This window comes from Pogona vitticeps, chromosome 3 (genome assembly GCF_051106095.1).
Source record: "Pogona vitticeps strain Pit_001003342236 chromosome 3, PviZW2.1, whole genome shotgun sequence".
NCBI lineage: Eukaryota > Metazoa > Chordata > Lepidosauria > Squamata > Agamidae > Pogona > Pogona vitticeps.
Genome location: NC_135785.1, coordinates 185,144,963 through 185,165,427, shown reverse-complemented (window position 1 = coordinate 185,165,427; position 20,465 = coordinate 185,144,963). Strand labels below are relative to the sequence as shown.

At 39.0% G+C, this 20,465-nt stretch overlaps 1 protein-coding gene across 2 annotated transcripts in view; it reads right to left on the bottom strand.

The window, feature by feature from the left end:
• Positions 1 to 447: 447 nt before the first annotated feature.
• Positions 448 to 20,465, bottom strand: part of REPS2 (RALBP1 associated Eps domain containing 2) — a 116,087-nt gene continuing 96,069 nt past the window's right edge. For both annotated transcript variants that reach the window (XM_072994334.2, XM_072994336.2), the window contains 4 exons: positions 12,954 to 13,037; positions 9,142 to 9,287; positions 5,321 to 5,426; positions 448 to 4,715 (listed from right to left, as the gene is read on the bottom strand). In XM_072994334.2, coding sequence (XP_072850435.2) covers positions 4,647 to 4,715; positions 5,321 to 5,426; positions 9,142 to 9,287; positions 12,954 to 13,037 — 405 coding nt within the window. In that variant the 3' untranslated portion in view covers positions 448 to 4,646. The remainder of the gene's footprint in view (positions 4,716 to 5,320; positions 5,427 to 9,141; positions 9,288 to 12,953; positions 13,038 to 20,465) is intronic.

Sequence of the window (20,465 nt, the reverse complement as noted above, 5' to 3'; positions counted from 1 at the left end):
AGACTGGTCATTAAACATATCTAATTGCAACCAGTAATTTTCAGCATCTAAATCAGGTTCCCCTATCCCAGGACTTCCTAGATTTTTGAACTACACTGGTGATTCTTGGATAAACTGATGGGAGTTATGGTCAAAGAGACCAGGAGGGTGACAGGTTAAGAGGTTTAAAAACTTTCACAGTAGACTATTCCACAGTATGGCAAGCAAAATGAAAAGTCTCTCTGAAGAATGGAAGTGAAATTAACTACACTTGCTCTGGGGAGGTCAATGTTTGTGGTCCATTTTGTATGTGTCAAAAATGAGGGCCTCGATCTATGGCTGGAGAAGCAGGTTCAAAACATCCAATGGTATTCAGTCACAGCCCCTCCCCTCTGGGAGAACAGGGCTCCCCTAAGAAGGTGAGTACGGGGAACCTTGAAGCCACTTAAAATGAATGGGTAGTTTTAATTTATTTATTTATTCGATTTATATCCCGCCTATCTAGTCGGTTAAGACCACTCTTTGGGGCCTGATCACACGAGCCAAAAGAAACCTGTTATACCTCAGTTATATAGTTTCATAAATTTCCAGTCACGTGACATATGGCCAACATCAACTAATTTTCCCAGACAGTGATTTATTTCCAGTTTATTTTCCCCTCACTGAGAAGGTTGTTATGAATTGTACTGATGATGTATTGATTCATTCTTTACTGGTTTAGCATGTCTGCACGCTCCTATCAACTTATTTCCTTTGCAAAGGGCTTGGATTTGTGAGTGCTGTGGGGAAGGGGAACCTGATTAGATTAACAGGGACATGTGTGAATTGCAGTACGATCGCTAGGGATGTCAGGTGCCATCCCGCCTCTCCCTGAGTACCCCTCCTCACCCCTTTGCCAGATGGGATGGGGTGGATGAGGCATGGAGACCAGCAGCTGGGGGGGGGGATCTCATCCAAGCTCTTCCAGAAGGTGCAAATTAGAGAGGTGTGTATATATATATATCACAATCTGAAGCTCTTCCTAACTCTCCATCCACCCTCGCCCCACATCTCTCCTCACAACTTCCAGTCTCATCTGCAATCTGCTCTCAACAGGCTTGTCCAGGGTGTGTGGGGATGGGGGTGGGGAGGGTTGCTTCTCCTCTATCTTTTTAAAAACCCTCTGCTCTTGCAAAGTATCCTGCTCCTTTGCAAAGGGAAAGGGGAGGAGGAGGAGGGAAGGCTCAGACCTCTCTATTGAACCACAGATCTTTTTTTAAAAAATAAAAAATTAAAAAGGGGCAGCACTGCCCCAGGAAACATCAGATAAAAGGTAGCCAGCCATAACATTTCAAATAGGAAGAAATTAATTGGTAATGTTAAAACAAATGAGAATGTTCATACTGGTATATACGGCACATGATCGGGATTCAGTACAACAGAGGTATGAAAAGAATTGATAGAACTGGGGTTCATTTGGCTCTTGTGATGAGGCCCTCATTTTGACACAAGACCTCATTAATTTTGGCTCTGGAGTCCAAAGCAGCATCATGTAGATTTTGAAAAATTAACGCAAATCATTTTTACATATGTGACTTGCAGACAGAGTTTAGAACATGTCACTATATGCTTAATTTAGATAGTATTGCGTTATTTATACATGGTATTTCTGAATCTCTTTCAAAGAACGCTGTGTAGTAAATGCTAACCAAAATGTTGTTTCTTGTGCATTTTAAATATAGTTGTACTGATGATACTGATAGTGTAGAACTGCAAATGTTTGCATAAACCACACAAATTATGTACTTTTAGTTTTTATATACTTCAGCTCAATCCCCAAAGATATGATTAATATATTTGATCATAAAAATATAAAGGATGCAGAATTTTTACATCACATTCCAATGGAGGACTTGATAACCCTTCAACCTCAGCCTATCACAGCCTTCGAATTGCTGTGAAGGAGGCTTGAAGGAAGGGAAAGTCAGTCTAAATTACATTGAGTTTAGAGAGATAGAAGGTGACAAGAGAGACTGTGATGCAGTTATTATAAAGTTCAGGGAAAGGTTAAGTATAATACAAGTGTAACAAAAGAAATTAGTCAATCAACCACTTAAGTATGCTTTATTATTATGTTCTAGCCTTGTAAATTAAGTGTTTTGTTTCCTGTTTGATGCAGTCAGAGTCTATTTGATGAGGGGAGACTGGCAGAATCCAGCACCGCACCTAGAAAGCCAAGCATGCAGAATCCTATTATTTCATTAAGTGCCTTTATTTCATTTAGGAACCTGTGGTTGTTCTGAAAGAAGAAATAAGTTGAGCCATAGGATACCGGGTGGATTTTGGGAGTTGGAATCAAGAAGAAAAAGTAATGATATGCCTCTAACATCTCTGCTCTTTGCTGTTCTGTGGTTCAGTCTCTGAAACCAGAAGCACTACATGGATGTCATTGTTAACAGTTATGTGCAAACCTACCACCATGAATTTGTGTAATTTTTCAAAGTGACCTGAACAGGGACTGTCATCACAGCTGCCTACTACATTTTGGATAATGTGAAAGAAACATGAAAACTTAAGGGTGAAAAACAAAAGTATATAAACCTTATTAGTGGTTTAAAAAAAGAGTCTTTCTTTACCTGCTCCATGTTCCCAAAGGATCACTTTTCCTATTGTCATTGCAATCTGAGAATGCCAACCAAAGAGCGGTCTCTCTGGATGCAATTCAGGCAAAGTTACACATATACCGGTGCATTCCAGTGTATTTTACTAGATTTAGTAGGACTTTCTGAAGGTTAAATATGCTTACTGAACAGAACAGGTTACCAAGATAATGATCACATCAATAAAATAAGAGCTGTTAATCCCAGGTGAAGGAAAAATGAACACAAGGCAAGAAAAATTCTACACCTAAAGCAAGTGAATCAATTTTTATCAAGGCATATAGTTAGCTTATGGATACTGCCCAACTTTTCTTGCTGATTGCATCATAAGAAATAAACCATCAAATACATCTAATTGCAAAAAAGAGACATGCCTCTAAATTTTGGATTTAATGTTTTCAAACCACTTGATAGCTTTAAAGCGGTAAAATATGACTGGAGCAGTCTAAGACCCCCAGTGCTGACACAGCCGACCACCTCAACAGCCCATCGTATAGCATACTGTTATGGGTATATCAGCCATGGCCCATTCCTTGCACATGGCCACATGAAACAACATGTGGATGTGATGCTGCACCAGCAAGAGAATAAAAAAATCAAGGGGTAATGTACCTTTGCAAACAGTGTCTCTACAGAGTACCACGTGAAGGCAAGGCACTCACCTGTTACAAGCTGATCTCCCATCAATGCTCATAAATTGAATTTACAAGCACTTCTATGGCCCACAACACCGCATGGCCAGGGGACAGCTCCACATCCAACAAAGCTGCTGTAAGTGGCTAAAAGTGGTAGAAAGATTCCCAGTTGGAGCTGCAAACTCAATATACTCCATTCTGTCCAACAACTGAGGAGGCCCAATGGTATCCATTGTGGAGCAGCTGAGATGTATGTAGGCTTGGGGAAACAGCTGAGGAGAAAATGTTCAGCATTGGCTAGCATTGAAACATATATTATAGTTTTACAATTTCATTGTATCTTACTTGTTTTAATTGTTAGCTGCTCTGAACGTCACAAGCACCAAAACAGCAGGATGTGTGCATGTGTGTGTGTAAAATATAAAACATGTATATTCATCCTCCTTCACAAGTGCTATATTAGCTGGGAGTGATGGGAGCTGCAGTCCAACAACACTGAGAGGGCCACGTATTCTCTGTTCCTGATTAGACATGAGGACGAATAAATAACCCGATTGCGATATTTGTGGAAAATCGCTGATCCATTAAATATTCATCGCTTCAAATCTGTAGGTTCCAGAGACACCTATGAATACGAAGGGGTGACTATCTTTCCATTTTATTCATCCCTTTGTGATAAAAAACCTCCCACCATTCTGCCTACCAGCAGCAATGGTAGGTGTGGCAGCGGGGGGTGGCGGTGGAAGCAGGGGTGGGGGTGTTTTTTTAATACCCCCCATGAATCGACAAATATATTCATTATTTGTCACTTCATGGGGGCAACTTCGGCCTTCTGATGTAGAGGAAATTGTATGCCTCCATTGCCCTGCCACAGTTATAATTGTGTACTGAATGTGGGAAGAGTAGTGGCTGTAAGGAGGCTTCGGGGAAATATCAATCAATGGATATGACAGGTAGGAAGTTCTGTAGGAGCTACTTCAATTCATTGTAAAACTAGTGAATCCTAGGAAATCAAAGATATTTAAGAAATGATTATCTAGTATGGAGTTAAACATTTCTTCAAAGTATCTGCTTTATTTAAATGCCCCCACAAATCCCTGCCTATAAATTCAGGACTATTTGAATAAATAACATTTTAATAATGACCGATGGACTTCAATTAAGGCATTCCTGAAGTACTGGGGAAAACAAGTTCAGTCCTCTAGGCATAAGGTTTGACAATCAGACGGTGTCCTTCTTCATCTGCAAGATAAACTGGTGCAAAGAATGGAAAAGGAATATGGCAGCCCTCTTTCTTTCCCAGATGTTGTTGCATTCATGAAAAAATACTATGCCAGTATGTTGTGCAGACAAATCTTTAAGTCCCTTGGGAGAAACTGCTTTTCACAGAAGGTCATAAGACAGTTACAGGTCGGAGCTGCTCCAGTTGATTTTCCAGTGCTGTTCGCTCTTTATGAACTTCCTGGACAATGCAAATGATACGAAACAGTTAACGTACAGCCCCTTATATGGCAAAATCATATAGTTTTAAAATGTCATTGTATCGTACTGGTTTGCATGTATCTGGACACATGTATATATGTATCTGGATTTATTAAGGAAATCACTAGTAGAGTACATCTCTCCTCTCTTGGAAGGTTAAGCTATCAGAAAGATGTGTCTTACTCTATTTCTTCCATAAAAATATAACATTTCCCAACTGGTAAAAAGAGAACATTTCTTACATCAAATAAATGAAAAGCCACAACTATCTTTCAGTTCTGAACCTATCCCTATTCCACACACCTTGATGAAGACTCAGATCCTGAGTTTTATTTACACGATGGCTTGCACTTGGGTGCTGGCTTTCCTTTCGCCTAGTAGACCCTTGCAAATCTGCCTCACAGACTTGGAAGATTTTCTGGAACAGCACAGGAAGTGGAACAAGGAAACCAGCCAAATCGTCTTATCTCCTATGATCATTTGTGGAAGCCTCTTTGGAATCCAAGACTCCCTCATCCTATGCATGGAAAGGTGTATCCCGCCTATTAATACATCTGATCTTTAGGACACAGTGCTGGCCCTTACCTTTAGTTGTTGTTGGAGTTCACTGTTCAACCGAGCTAGCACCGCATTGGCTTCTCTGTTTTTACGAATAGCAGTCTGAATAACTTTCTTCTGTTTTGAAGACTGTCTGCCAGAGAGTAAAGACAAACAGCTTTCTATTAGTTGTACCTTCCTTATGACTGATAAAAAGCATATATAAGAAGCTCATATTTAGGCCTAATTAAAACAAAAGCCCCAAAATGTTGGTGAATAGGATGCACCTTTACAAAATACAACTGTTGTACAAAAATATATATTATCAATACAGAGTATATTGACTGAAATCTTACTGGTATAACTATGCTTGCGGAAGAATGATGTGACATCACTAGCAGGGGAAGATTTTCAGTAATGAAAGACTTCCTCTTTTGCTCTTGAAGTTTTTTTTTTTAAATTTGTGAATAACCCCTTTCATTGAGTGGTAGCTGCAGGAGCTGTGTGACAAAAGCAAGAAGTCTTTCATTACTGATAATCTTCTGCTGCACAAGTGATTTTTCGAATGGAAGACTCCCTCATCCCATTCCACAGGTTCCGCATAACAAAATAGATCACTCACAAGCTTCAAGAGAGAAGGGAGGAGCCTTTCATTACCAAAAATCTCACAATCCTGATACCACCATCCTTTTGCTATATACTATAGCTTAGTATAGTAAATCACATTAGAGTAGGTCCACTGAACCTATAGAGATTTGGTGAGTCAACTCCTCCATAAGTTTAATTGATTCAAAATGATCTTTCTTTTGGTATTTTTGTCAATACTGTAAATATTGAATTAGAGTTGGCCTGTTTATGGACCTACTCTAGCACCTACAGTACCAATGGGATTCAGGCCAATGGGTGGAATCTTATTGGTGTAGTTATGCTTGCAGAAGGATGATGTCACAACATCGGGCAGATTTTTGGTAAGGAAAGACTTTTCTCTTTTGCTTTTCTGATTTGTGAAAAATGCGTGATGCAATAAGTTGTTCATAAGCTGAAAGAAAAAAAAGAGAGACAGCACTGTATTTCAGGTCATTTTAATAACCATGTCTATAAATTGCATTTATAGTAATATCCTAGCTTAAACATTTTTCTCAGCATAGATTTTCTTGTGTATCACTAACCTTGCCTGAGGTCTGTCCATATGAAGGTATTTCCACTCCAACATAAGCAATATTCAGGTATTAGAGTATCCAATTTCCTGAACACACTTAGAAGGGAGCACTGAAGAGGTTCCTGTTCACATGAGCAAGAACAGTGGAAAATCTGGACTTTTGTTCATGCGTAGAGCTGATCTAAGAGCAGGAAACAGTCCTCTTCAGACTCCTCTAGGTTTTTGATTGCATGTCGTGTCTCCATGTGAGCAGGAACATCTGCTTTTGAAGAAACGGATGAATTGTACTCTCCTCTAAGTGTGTTCAGGGAACCTGGTGTTCTAATGGCTGAATTCTAATGGCTATTTATGATAGACAGAAGCAGTTACTTTGCCATGGTGCAATATGACGTGGCCAACAGCATCAGATTTTGTCAGACAAGTCAGCTGTAGCTGATTGATGTGAAGTTGACTGTGTGAAGTCCATCACAGCTACCTCCCGTTTGCTGTGGGGGACAGTACCTGCATTTTGCTTTAATAGTTCTTCCTTGCCTCTATGGGTCAGATAAATTACAAAGAATAGCCAGAATCTTATTTTAGGTTTACACTCGTGTAAATGTGCAAATCTTAGAAGAGTAATCTTAGAACTGCAGAGCTGAAAGAGACCCTGTGGATCATTGGCTCCAGCCCCTGTAAAAGGGGCACAGTGGGGAACTGAACGCCCAACCTCTGGCTCTGCAGCCAGGTGCCCTCAACCACTGAGCTATCCAGCAGTTTTTGAACTTTCACTAATTTTCTTAATATTTATGACTATAGGTGACTGTACAGAACAATACAATATTGAATAACAAACCATATCAACATAATATAGAAAATATATACAGCGCTGAACATTAATTAGCTCATTCTAAGTTGCATGTCAGTCCCTTTTCACAACATAACTTAAATTTATATTCCTTCCAACTTCTAATTATAATCTTCTCCCGGAAACTTTTGAAAAGGCCCTTCAGATACATTTGCTAATCTTCATTATTAGTTAACTGACATTTAGTTATTTCCATCCAGCCAAGGACACATGTGTGTTCACTACAAGGTGGCAGGCAGAGTACAAACTCTGTTCTCTTGCCCTGCTGCTTTCCCTGCTTACTCTGAATGTGCTCTTCAGTCTACATGGAGATGCCACAAGTCAAAACAAAATGTCCTGTTATTCATTCTGTAGACTTTGTACATTCAGCGTTTTTGTTTATAAAAAGTGAATGTGTTAGTAGTTTTATTTTTAAAGAAATGCAAGGAATGGGGAAAAATGTGAAAATGCAAATTGGATACACAACTATTTTTAAGAGAGGCTTTTAATGGTTCTGTAAGGTGTTAGTAGCTCTAAAAGCAATGGCATTCAGAACAGATATGCTATTTTAAAAATATTACAAAGCTCATATGAAAAAGTCCAGTTACCTTTTTTCACTTAAACAAAATCAGTAACTTTATTTTTAGGACAGAATCACAATATTTTCTTGTGAAATCTTTTCCTGTGTCCTTATGGCTCTTTCTCTAAATCCTTCTGTACTTTAAGTTACACAATATATATCTGTTGCCTGTTTTAGGCATTCATGCCTTTCCAGAATTTGCTGCCCAGTTTGAGAATAATATTTTCAGCATTCTGGTGTAAAATGTTTTAATTGTTCACTATTTAGGTTCGTAATTTAATGTTTGTTTTGGTTCCTTTAATGGTATTTTTCTTTCTTTTTGTAGATTGTTTGCAGTATTTCCATTATGATAAGTATATCCAAATAGATTATTTAAAAAAAAAAGAATATGAAATAGATATGTCGATAGGAAGTCCACCTAACTTGAACAAGCAAGTTAGGATCCTAAACACTCTATTTGTTCCTTGTTCACTTGAAGAGTTCCAAAGAAACTTCCAACCTTCCACACTGCCTCCTTAGATAATACACCCCCACCACTTTCTAGGTTTCTATATCAATTAAAAACCCTTTTGTTGGTTTACTGTTGCATTGTTTCAATGACAGAAGTTCTGTTGCTTAGCAGAGTAACTCACACTAGAGGTGAACCACTGAATCAATGGAGTTAATGATTCAAGTCTTCCATAAATGTCATTGATTCAAATGGGCTTACTCTAGTTGCCACTTACTTTAGCACAGTACACAACTAAAGTAGGTCCACAGGAATCCATGGAAATTACTAAGTTAACTCACCAACTCTGAATCATCACTGTTAAATTATCACTGATTCATTAGGCCTATTCTAGTGCGACTTATTACTCTAAGCAACAGGATTTCAGCCAATAAAGTAGAAGTTATTTTTATAATAAACAGCAGAACACATTTCAGTTTTCTTCAGTTGCTAAATAAAAATCATAGGACCAGGAGAAATATGATCTACTAATCCCTTTTCCATACATTAGGATATCCCACTCTCATCTTTGCAGTGGATTATCTTCTACAAAGTCACAGAATCATATTTTAAGAACCCACGTATTCTGTTTATGATTTTGTAGTAAGAACAGGTGAGTTGCACAGGCTTTTCTGTGTGCTGTGTTTGTGTGCTGCACACCTGAAATTGTTTCCAAACTTCACACATGAAGCAAAGTAAATGGAAGGGCAACTCACTTTCCCTATTCTCATTTCTTTAGAGTGTCTAAACCCCTCTATGTTGGCACAAAACCCAATCCTCTCCCAAGGTCTTATAATGTAGCTTAAGAGAGCCTTTTTACTTTGGAACTGAATGGTGGGACCTGATGGCAGGCAAGGAGGAAGCTAAAGTTTTAGTGGGAGAAAGTTCCTGATTCTCCACCATTTGGCCTTCAGGTCGGAATTTCCTGCGGATTGGTTTTGATGGTGGCTGGGCAAGCAAAACCTCCTGTGATTAGAAAAGAAAAAAAAAAACACCTTAAAATTATTCTTGATCACATAGCAGAAAAACAACAACAGCATCTTTTCAATATGACTCCCATGTATATAATTTTTCTGGGCCAAAGTTGTATATGTTCTTCTTTCTAGTCTCAGACTAGAGACCAATGGCATCACCCGATATGGCATCATCTATTACAAATGTCTCTTTTGCAAGTTCCCTGATGAGAATAAGATTTGCACAACAGCCTATTTGACCCCTTAAATTCTATTTTAAATAGAATTCTATTTATAGAAACCAGCATGGTAGGAGTCCTTCTGTAACAAGGGTGAGATCAGATGGAGAGAAAGGTGCATTTCTGATCACACCAGAACAAATCGGTTTGCTGGAAGCTATTTCCCTTAAAATGACTCTTCCATCCTTTGGGGAATTGCTCCAGCCTGGTCTCAAAAGGTAATAGCTGTTCTGTTGGACCAAAGAGATCCAGTTTAGACACAGATCAGGGCCAGACTGGAGCACCACTACCTGTACATCTTGGGATATCCAGGAAATTGCTGGATCACAAACTGGGATCACAAGCAGTCCAAAATGCAAGCTAAATGCCTATGTGATGACATCCAGAGTTTGTTTTGAAATGATACAATATTCTATATAGTAACTGAAAAATCTTATGGGAAATAGCTACTGAAAGGTTTGTCCTCTAAAATAAAAGGGAGTGGGTAAATAGACATAAAGATTTGCCTCATGAGCTTGTAAAAGAATACATTTCAGTAGAACTCATGCTTGATGATATTAAAAAAACCTGTGAGCATTGCGGCTTAATTATTTGAAATATGGTTCAGGAGAGACTACAATGAAGGTTTCTAGCCCATGTATTGGTAATTTTAATAGGATTATAGCTGGACAAGAAACAATGCACTGATCAAGTTTTTACATGGTCAGCCTGCAGTTGTTGCCATTGTGCTGGCAGTACAGATGTCTTGTTCTGAGACTGTAACTTGGATCTTGTTCAACATTAGTGGAGTATAAAGTCCAGCCATGGCATAACACCTTTCACTTGCACAAGCATTATCCTTATAAAAGCAGAGGTCCCTGTTAAAAATAGGCACTGAGCACAAATGAAATTTGTGCACGGTGCCCTTAACATTTCCTTAAGCACAGTCCATTAAAATGTAAAACCACTTGTCCTATGGTCATTGCATGGATGATTCAGCTGAACAGGATCCTGGCCTGTATTTCTACAGCAGGGATGTCAGTATTTTCCAGCATGGATGCACTTGGATACCAGGGGAAAACAGGATTCTTCCTCTGAATAATTCCTCTCTCGGGTTGTCAATGGAACATGCTTGCAATACAGCCACCCACAGGATGATGAATCATGAACAGTTAAATACTTTCTCCTCTACTCCATGAATCTTTGTTTCCCAGAAAGTAACTCAAATAATAATGAGACTTTTATTTTAATTTGTTTAAAACCACACACATTTACTCTGGCAAAAATGTATTGGGGACTTCATGATAAGCACAGCTTGGAAAATTTACTTTAAATTTTGGAATCCCTCTGCCAAGATCACCACAGCTTCAGTTTAAGATATATATTCCAAGTACTAGTAACTAGTGAATATTTTGTTTGGTACTGGTCTAGTGCCTGTATAAATAGGCACCAGAATCATTTAGTATATCTAAGAACTAGAGACGGGGAAGAAGTGCCAAAATGGCTCTTCGTGAACCATGAATTGCCCTCCCAGTGACCCAACGAATAATGAATCAATTTATCATTCGTCAGGTCTTTTTTTCTTTCTTTCTTTTTTTGCTTTCCCTCCTCTAGTTATGCCCCATGGGGCATGGCAAGAGGAGGGAAAGCAGGGATCAAAGTGACTGCGCAGCCACGGCTGTGGGATTGCTTTGATCCCTTTCCCCCTCCTTTTGCTAAGCCCTGCGGGGCATAGCAAGAGGAGGGAAAGCAGGCATCAAAGAGATCCTGCAGTGGATGGGGGATCCCTTTGATCCCTCTTCGATCCCTTCCCTCCTCTTCCTATGCCAAGCAGGCACAGGAAGAGGAGAAAAGGGGAACCAAGCCATCCCCCAGACCCGAGGGTGGGATCCCTTTAGACAGGCTTTAGCAAGCCACCCAAAGAGAAACCCTTTTCTGCTTATGCCCCTGATGAACAGCTGATCCACGGGGGCATAAGCAGATAGGGAATGAAGGGACAAATATAAAAGGATTATATTTGATGCTTTGTATTTGTTGGGGTCTCTGGACTCCAAGAATATGAAGCAACAAATACCTGACGAATCAGGGATATTTAATAAATATTCTGATTTGTTTTTATATTCATCACCATGTCTACTCAGAACCCATTTTCCACTTCTAATTTTCTCCTTGTGATTCATCAGCAGCTCTTTCATTTTTCCTTTCCTCATTAGTTAGCTCTTTCATAGAACATTCTACTGGATCCAAGCTCCCGTTATCCCTTAGGTGAACTATGTAAGGCCTTCTGGGTACTACAATGCATTTTTGCCGACAACAACAGCAAAGATACAGGTGCTCTTCCTGAAAGTTTCCCATCTCAGCTAATATCCTGTAGAAATCAGTTGTCATCCATACCAAGTCTTTGAAAATTTAAAATAAAGGACACTCTTTTCAAAATGACCCTCTGTAACAGATTTGGTTGGTTGGATGGTTTGTTGATTGGCAGGTTGACACTAACACTGAAAGCTTCCCACCCAAAAGGCTCTTAATATCCGAACCTGGTTGTTTTCTATACAAAAAAATTACAGGAAGTAAGAAAATGGGAGATGAATTGAGAGACTGGATCATTCTCAGGGATGATAAGAAATCCCATGACTGTGGAGACAGTCTCACTGGAACCTGTTGGTACATGAAAATGGCAAAAAATTGCTGAGAATGAGCTACTTTCCAAGAAATCACCACATCTGTAGTGCACAACAGGGAATGCCTGAGAAGTGAGATGAGCAGGTTAAAAAAATGTATATTTTTGTATCTTTCCATTTTTAAAATGCTACTGCTTTCCTGACCATGTTTCTACACTACACAGAAGGAATCCTTGCTGATCCCATTTATGTTGACTATATCTGACAAACATATTAAGTCTCCATTTTCTGATCTTAATTACACGACCCTGTCAAATAAAATCTCACCGTTTCCTCCAAACATCTAGATCTTTATTCTGATATTACTTTGTTATCTATCCAATTATTTGTTGTCGTTATGTGCCATCTGGTCAGAACTGACTAACAGGAACTCTAATATGGCTTTCAATGTAAGAATGATATTGAAGGAGTAGTTTTACTAGTGTCAGAGCCCCAGTGAGTTTCAATGGCTGAGAGATGATTTGAAACCAGGACTCCTGGTTCTATTCACTATACTGCACTGGGTATTGTAGTTTGCTCCACAAAGATCATCACTGGTTTCCGTAATACTATTTGTATTAGACATGTAATATGAATCATACTGAATTATAGAACATGTCTAATACAAATGGTATTACTGAAACCAATGATGATCTTTGTGGAGCAAACCACAAAGGATATTGTTTAAGTCACTTTTAGTGCCCCAGGCTTGACCTTCAAGAAAATATACAAAACTCATCAACCATTAGCTTTATATATTTGAAACTCACCACTCAATTTTATGGAAGAAGTGGCTGTTACCTTTTTTGCTGGGCTGCTTTCTTCTGCTTGTGATGAGGTTTTGTTCTCTGGCAAATGTGCTTCAATCTCAGATTTTTGTTCCACCTGTAAGAACAGGAACGCCACAACAAAAATAGGAATGTAACAACATTACAAGCAGACATCCATCCACAGCTAGTTTTCAGCATTCTGTCACAGTATACTATGACCAAGAAACACAACAGCTGATGCAAATTTATTCCCCACTCCAATGACATTTTGTACCTCTTTCTCCCATCTATGTGACTGGCTACCATTTACTCCAATTGGAAAAACAGAAGTCCCACATTTGTAGTTACTCTTACACTAAGGGCAACATCTAACTTCTAATCCTGAGGTTAGGTCAACTGACTTTCACTCATAGATTATCACCCCATCGATAGGTGCAGAAAATATTTAAGTCTCTCCAGGTGTATTGCACATCGTGACAGATATTTTGTTAGTGTGTGATACAGACAATGGGTACGATCTAAACAACACTGTTGTCCCGCAACACCAGTTATCCTGAAACATCAATACCACATACACATACTGGCTGAAATTAGCATACTCTAGTTAGCTGGGGAAGAAGGGGAAGATATGGAGGCAGTGACAGATATTATTTTCCTGGGCTCCATGATCACTGCAGATGGAGACAGCAGCCACGAAATTAAAAGACGCCTGCTTCTTGGGAGGAAAGCGATGACAAATCTTGACAGCATCTTAAAAAGCAGAGACATCACCTTGCCAACAAAAGTCCGAATAGTCAAAGCTATGGTTTTTCCTGTCATGATGTATGGAAGTGAGAGCTGGACCATAAAGAAGGCTGACTGCCAAAGAATTGGTGCTTTTGAATTGTGGTGCTGGAGGAGGCTCTTGAGAGTCCCCTGGACTGCAAGAAGAACAAACCTATCAATTCTAAAGGAAATCAACCATGAGTGCTCACTGGAAGGACAGATCCTGAAGCTGAGGCTCCAGTACTTTGGCCATCTAATGAGAAGAAAAGACTCCCTGGAAAAGACCCTGATGTTGGGAAAGTGTGATGGGAAGAGGAGAAGGGGACGACCGAGGAGTGTCTGCGAAGCAACCAACATGAATTTGACACAACTCCGGGAGGCAGTGGAAGATAGGAGGGCCTGGCGTGCTCTGGTCCATGGGGTCACGAAGAGTCGGACACAACTAAACGACTAAACAACGAACGACAAGTTAGTTGCAGCTAGAGTAGGCTCATTGATTCAGTGGGGATCTAGTGAACCTACTCCTTCATAAGTTCCATTAATGTGGATTCAATAGGCCTACTCTTGTTATGATTTACTGCTCTAAGGAACAGGATTTCAACCATCTTGTAATAAACTCTACTGAGTACAAGCTTACACAGACAACAGGAATTGTGCAACAGTGTTTTGTTAAAACAAGTACTCTGTTGGAAGTTACTACAGCTATTTTAAATATGTAGTATTATAAAAGATCACATCTGTCCCGCAGCCCCAGTTTTAATTAAAGAAAAACATTTCTTACTTCCAGGAACAGTTTAATTTCTGTCATATGGTTGGCACTGGCTACATGGAAGGCACTTCAACTGAAATGAATTATGAGGCTTCCAATTCTAATGATGTTTTAGGATTGCAACACTTATGTGTGGCAAAAATTGCAATTGGAAACCATCTCAACAGCATCCACCCAAATATACAATTCACCATGGAAAAAGAAACAGAGGGCCAGCTCCCGTTCCTAGATGTCATGGTCCTACGCAAAACTGACCTCCGACTGGGACACAAGGTCTACAGAAAACCCACCCACACAGACAGGTACCTACACAAAAACTCCAACCACCACCCACGGTAAAAAAGAGGCATAATCAAAACACTGGTAGACCGTGCAAATCGGAACTGTGAACCTCAGTTTCTCAACACTGAACTCGACCACCTGAATTGGGCCCTACAGGCAAATGGCTACTCCAAAAATGAAATCACAAGAGTCATCAAACCAAGAAAACAACACCGAACTGAAGAACAAAAACAGCCACCCACAAACAAAGTATTTCTGCCATACATCAAAGGGGTCACAGACCGCATGGGGAAACTTCTGGAAAAACACAACTTACAAACAGTATTCAAGCCCACCACAAAAATACAACAAATGTTACAGTCAGCAAAGGATAGAAGGGACCCCCTCACCACTGCAGGAGTATACTGGAAACCTAGCAGTTGTGGCCAGGTATATATTGGAACCACAAAATGCAGCATCCACACCAGAATCAAAGAACATGAGAGACACTGCAGACTAAAACAACCGGGAAAATCAGCAGTAGCTGAACATGCCCTAGAACAAACTGGACATGAAATTCTATTTCAGAATACTGAAAGACTGGACAACACCAGCAATCATTACGTCAGACTGCACAGGGAAGCCATTGAAATCCACAAGCATCAACAAAACTTCAACCGGAAGGAGGAAAGTCTGAAACTCAACAAAACCTGGCTCCCAGCTCTCAAAAACACAGAGTGCAAAAGGTCAATGAACTCCACCCAGCCACAAGGTCAGGGGATTACTACACACAAAAGACCAGCTAATGACACCCATCAACCACAGGGACAGATAATCTCCCCTCCTTATCAAAACAATACAGCCACAACAAAACATACTAATTAACCATCTCCTGATAGGACAATAGCCTTCTCACAAACAAGCCTTCTCACAGCCATAAATACTCCACTCTCAAGCCTTACCCAGAGCACAGTTTGCTGTCCTCTGAAGATGCCGGCCACAGAGACTGGCAAAACGTTAGGAAGAACCACCTTCAGAACACGGCCAAGAAGCCCGAAAAACCCACAATAACCAAAAATTGCATTAATCAGAAAAATCAAATTTCTTGCATCAACAACAAGCTGGACTAGATGACCTTTGTGTTTAGTTCCAACTCAATAATTTCAATTAAGGGAGAGGCATTCTAATGAAGAAATGGCAGTGCATGTTTATTTCTATTAAAACAAGTAACTAGCTCCTAAGATCCCACCCTCATACATTCATCATATGAAAAGGCAGTTGCAGATGAATATAAACATTAAGGAAAAAACAACAACATTAAAATACAAAGAACTAGCAAATTTGGATGAAGCTTCCACTTACGCAGAAATTTAGTGTAAGTATAAACAATAATATTGGCAGATAGCTTATGAGTCCTGACAGCAAATGCTTATGTAACCTGCAGTTACATTACTTATTTTACAAGCGCTACAGTATTTTTATCGTAATACGTCCTAGTCACATAAACCAGGTGACATACATTATATATCTCACTATAAATGATCAGAGGTAATTGCAGCCATTGGGAAAAGGTTGTTGACAGACAAATACTGATTGTTCTGCAGTAAAAGGAAGTTGGAGAAGGGGGCAATTCTTCCATGGATGATGATGACAATCCTGAAATATAATACAAATCTGGCACTTGATACTGTAAAAAAAAAAAAAAATCAGAATACTGAAAGGGGGAGGTGGGCCAGGAAGTATATAATGACAAACTCTACTTTTTGTTGTTGGCTGAGTCTACACATACACAGCTACTGCTGTGAGCTTTCTGTGCTTCCAGAAATGAATCATCTGCCAAACAAGTAAAATTTACCTTTCCCTGGGACATTTCAACAGCAAGTTCAGGAAACCAGCGATGCGTTTTGCAATGTGTGTGTGTAAATGCCAAAACACTACTGAATGTGTAAATACTGGTCCATGTGGACTATGAGTACAAAGCCCTATGCTGATGTGTCTCCCGTGATAAGAAAACTGGCATGTATTAACCCTGCATCCAATATACCACAAGGCAATGGCTGTCTTCTTTTAGACTCTAGAAAAAATATGTACCAATTGTACATTTACTGTTAAGTACTGGCCACTGTCTATTTGTTCTAGTGCAATGTAAAGTTACACAAGGAATTACACTATCGAACTGTGCAATCAGTCAGCATGACCAACTTCACAATATGCCAGCAGAAGTACTTTGAGGATAGTACTTCTGGCTTGGCCATAGCACAACTACTGGATGCACAACTTCCAAGTAATAAGATTTGGCCCATCATGTAAAGCTTGCGCCTTGCAGATATGTAGTAGTGCAGACATAGGTTTTGATGTTTATACTGAGCTGTACATTAAATCTGAGAAGTTTCTTCAACAAGACAATGTTGAGTTTGACTGATTAATGGAGACTCACTGACGATGGTCCCAGTCTGCCTTGTGGAGGTATATTATTTGGCTTCGAAAGAAGGTTGAAAAAGAGGGGATAGGGATCACAGTGAGGGAAACTGAATAAATAATTCTAAAACAGTGAGATTTCCCAGAGTTGCATTTGTATCTGCCCTCAGATTTTGGCCCTGTTTAATAAGCTAACACATTGCAGCTGCACATCTTGCACTCCTCCCCCTCCCCTTTTCATCTGTCCATCTTGTTTGCTCTCAGCTAGTTCTTCACCTCAGTGGGATCTCTATAAAGTTCTCAGCACTTACGTAATGCAGCTTCCTGGCAGCAACTATGTGTGACATGTAACTTTTAAGAGGATATTTGAATGTATCATCACACACACCTTACAGAAACTTCTATAATATGCTGAATGAAGGATTACAAGTTTCTTTTAGGTTAAAATTTATCTGAATGCTGATTGCTCAACTGTCAAGCATTCTGGTTGTGGTTATACAAAATGAACATCAAGTATTCTAGAAAGATTTTCTACTTACGAAAGACAAGAGGACAGTTTTCTATCTCATTTCCTGGTCTCTGCCAATTAAATACTTTCATTTCAGATCTTTATAAACATTCTAATATTTCTCTCCTTTAGTTTCAAATTCTGAATGGGAGCCTATTATGAGATTTAAATACATATTTATCAGTAGCTTTAATTGTGGCTGGCATGGCTAACTGTGTACAAAACAGACTTTCTGAAGCCAAAACTCTCCAGATAAGTCAGACTACACCTTTGTTATGGAAGTTGTAGTTCATAATAATAATTTTAAAAAATTGATATGAACCCTAGCAGAAAGTATAGCTAGGAAGGAGAGAGTTACTATTTTGCTGGTAATAATTAGGCGCAGATGCCAATGTTAAAAGATAGCATTTCTGGACTCCTTTCAGCCTTTTTACCAGATAAAAATAATTGATGAGGCAGTATTTCTTATTTTTGCCTCATCCCTTTGCTGTCCTGGAGGCAAGACAGAATTCTAAGTCAGAAAGGGTCTCACAGTCAAATCACACTAGGAAATGCATACTTCCATCCACAGTATTTTCTCTCCAGACACACAATTCTTTCAACTCTCCTGTGCTTGAAGAATCAGAATCGTGAATTAAGACTATATTTAAGCAATGAGACTTGCCTGTGAAGCGTATGTTTACATTCTAATGACAATCGCGAAACATAAACAAGCTAACCTGCAATGTGTGGAGTTAGATAAAGTTGTGCAAGAATAAACAGACATAATTTGACCCTTAAGGGAGTTCTTCTAATTTCTAGTGCAGGGGTTCCCAATCTTGGTTTTCCAGATATTTTTGATTACAAGTCACAGAAAGACTGATCAGCAGAGCTAGTGGTGAAGACTTCAGGTGTTTCAGTCCAAGAACATCTGAGGACCTGAGACTGGGAATCACTGTCTGGTGACTGCTAGCTGTATTATCTGGATTGAATTTAGAACTAGGCTGATGGTGAACTTGAAGGCAAGCTTGTGCCTGCATTAAAACTATATCTACACTGAATGTACATACCTGTTTAAACTCTTACAGATTTATTTTCCTAATACTGATCACGTTTTCCAGAGATGCTCACTTAATCTGAAGTAGCAGCCTATTAAAATCAACCAATTCTTTGGAATTAGACAAGAGCACTGGTCAGATTGTGACTGTTCTACCTTCCGGCACTGAAGAATGTTCTTCATTGTTGAATATTCCACTCGAAACCTATGTGGATCTCAGTTGTGCAATTGATGCTTATGCAAGCTCAGATTGTAAATATTATTTTAAATAAGAAAAGAGGTCAGAAATATACATAAGGAGCACAGTCTTATTAGTTGACATATCCTTAAACTGCCACCTAGTGGAAACTGTCACATTTCTAATTAGTAATAAACACACATGCATGGAAGTGTGTTCTGAAGGCAGTTCCAAATGTATTAAGACATGCATGACGTTAGCATTATGTGTCAGAATGAGCTCACCTGAATGTGTTATAGTTACCCTGAGACTTCATATAACACAAATTCTGCATCTACCATCAGTTGATACATGAAAGTAAAACAAGTGGTAATATATTTGAGTTGGGTTAAAGAAACAACTAAGATAATAGAAAAACAGATTGTGTTCACATAAAGGGGAACTGCAGCTTAAAAAGTTTCTGACAGTATTTCTGAAGAAGTCTACTCAGAAGTAAGCCACTGAGTTCAATAGGGCTTGGGTACAGGTTTGCATGCTTAAATTATTTCACTGGCATTAGGGGTTACTTCATACATTAAGCAAATCCATATATGTAGTCTATTTACTATGGAAGTTTCAGGCATCCCAGTGTATAGGCTGCATAAATTTGCACACAGCATAAATTACTGTATGAACACACACTATAAAACTGCAAGGGAACAAAAATGAACTCTGACTAGGAAGGTGTTTCATTTTGTACAACTCTAAAGATCACTTCAGACAACCTGCCAACAACAACAAAATGTTTTTGAATTGTTTTGAATTGTGGTTTTAATAATGATAGATGTTCATTTTTTTTTATTTTAAAGCTTTTTTTACAACACTTTTAAATCTATGATTATTGTGTAGTCCTAATAGTTGTGAACCACTGTGGGTCCCCTCTGGGAAGAAAGGCAGCATACAAATAACAAACACGCATATCTATTCTCTTGACTTTTACGTGCTTTCTTTCTATGAACATCCTTTCTCAAACTAGCCACACGTGTGACAAATACACACATGCAAGGAACATCCTCAATATCACAAGTACCATAATGCATAGTGTAGGATTTTTATTTTGCTATATTAACAAACAGACCAATAAGAGGAGACTTCTACTAAATTCAGATAATTCTTTTTCAGTAAAGAAGCAGCTAGCCAGAGGTGGGTTAAAGAAGTGGAAAACAAAATCATTAAAGGCATTTACGGTAATTGGGTTTTAAATCACCCACTAAATTCAGAAGGATTTCTTTTTCCTTTAAAATTTTCTTAATTTTGATGCTTCGACTTGTGAAGATGCTAAACCTTTTGTGCTCAGCTTGTTGGCCTAGTATCCACTTCTTCTTACAGCTTGCAATAGAAGCTGAAGGTGAGAGCAGAGCAAGAAAATCTATAGGGAAGGAAACACAACAAGCTGCCAAGATCTTGCTGTGCTGATTGCTTTTGCAGCATTCTGCAATCTTCAAATGTTGATAAGCTTTTTAATTTTTTTAAATAGCTGCCTGAGAGTGAATGATAAGGCTTAGAGAGAAAAAGCAGGAACATATATAAGCAGCAAGAGTGCTTACTCACAAAACTAGATTAAAGTAA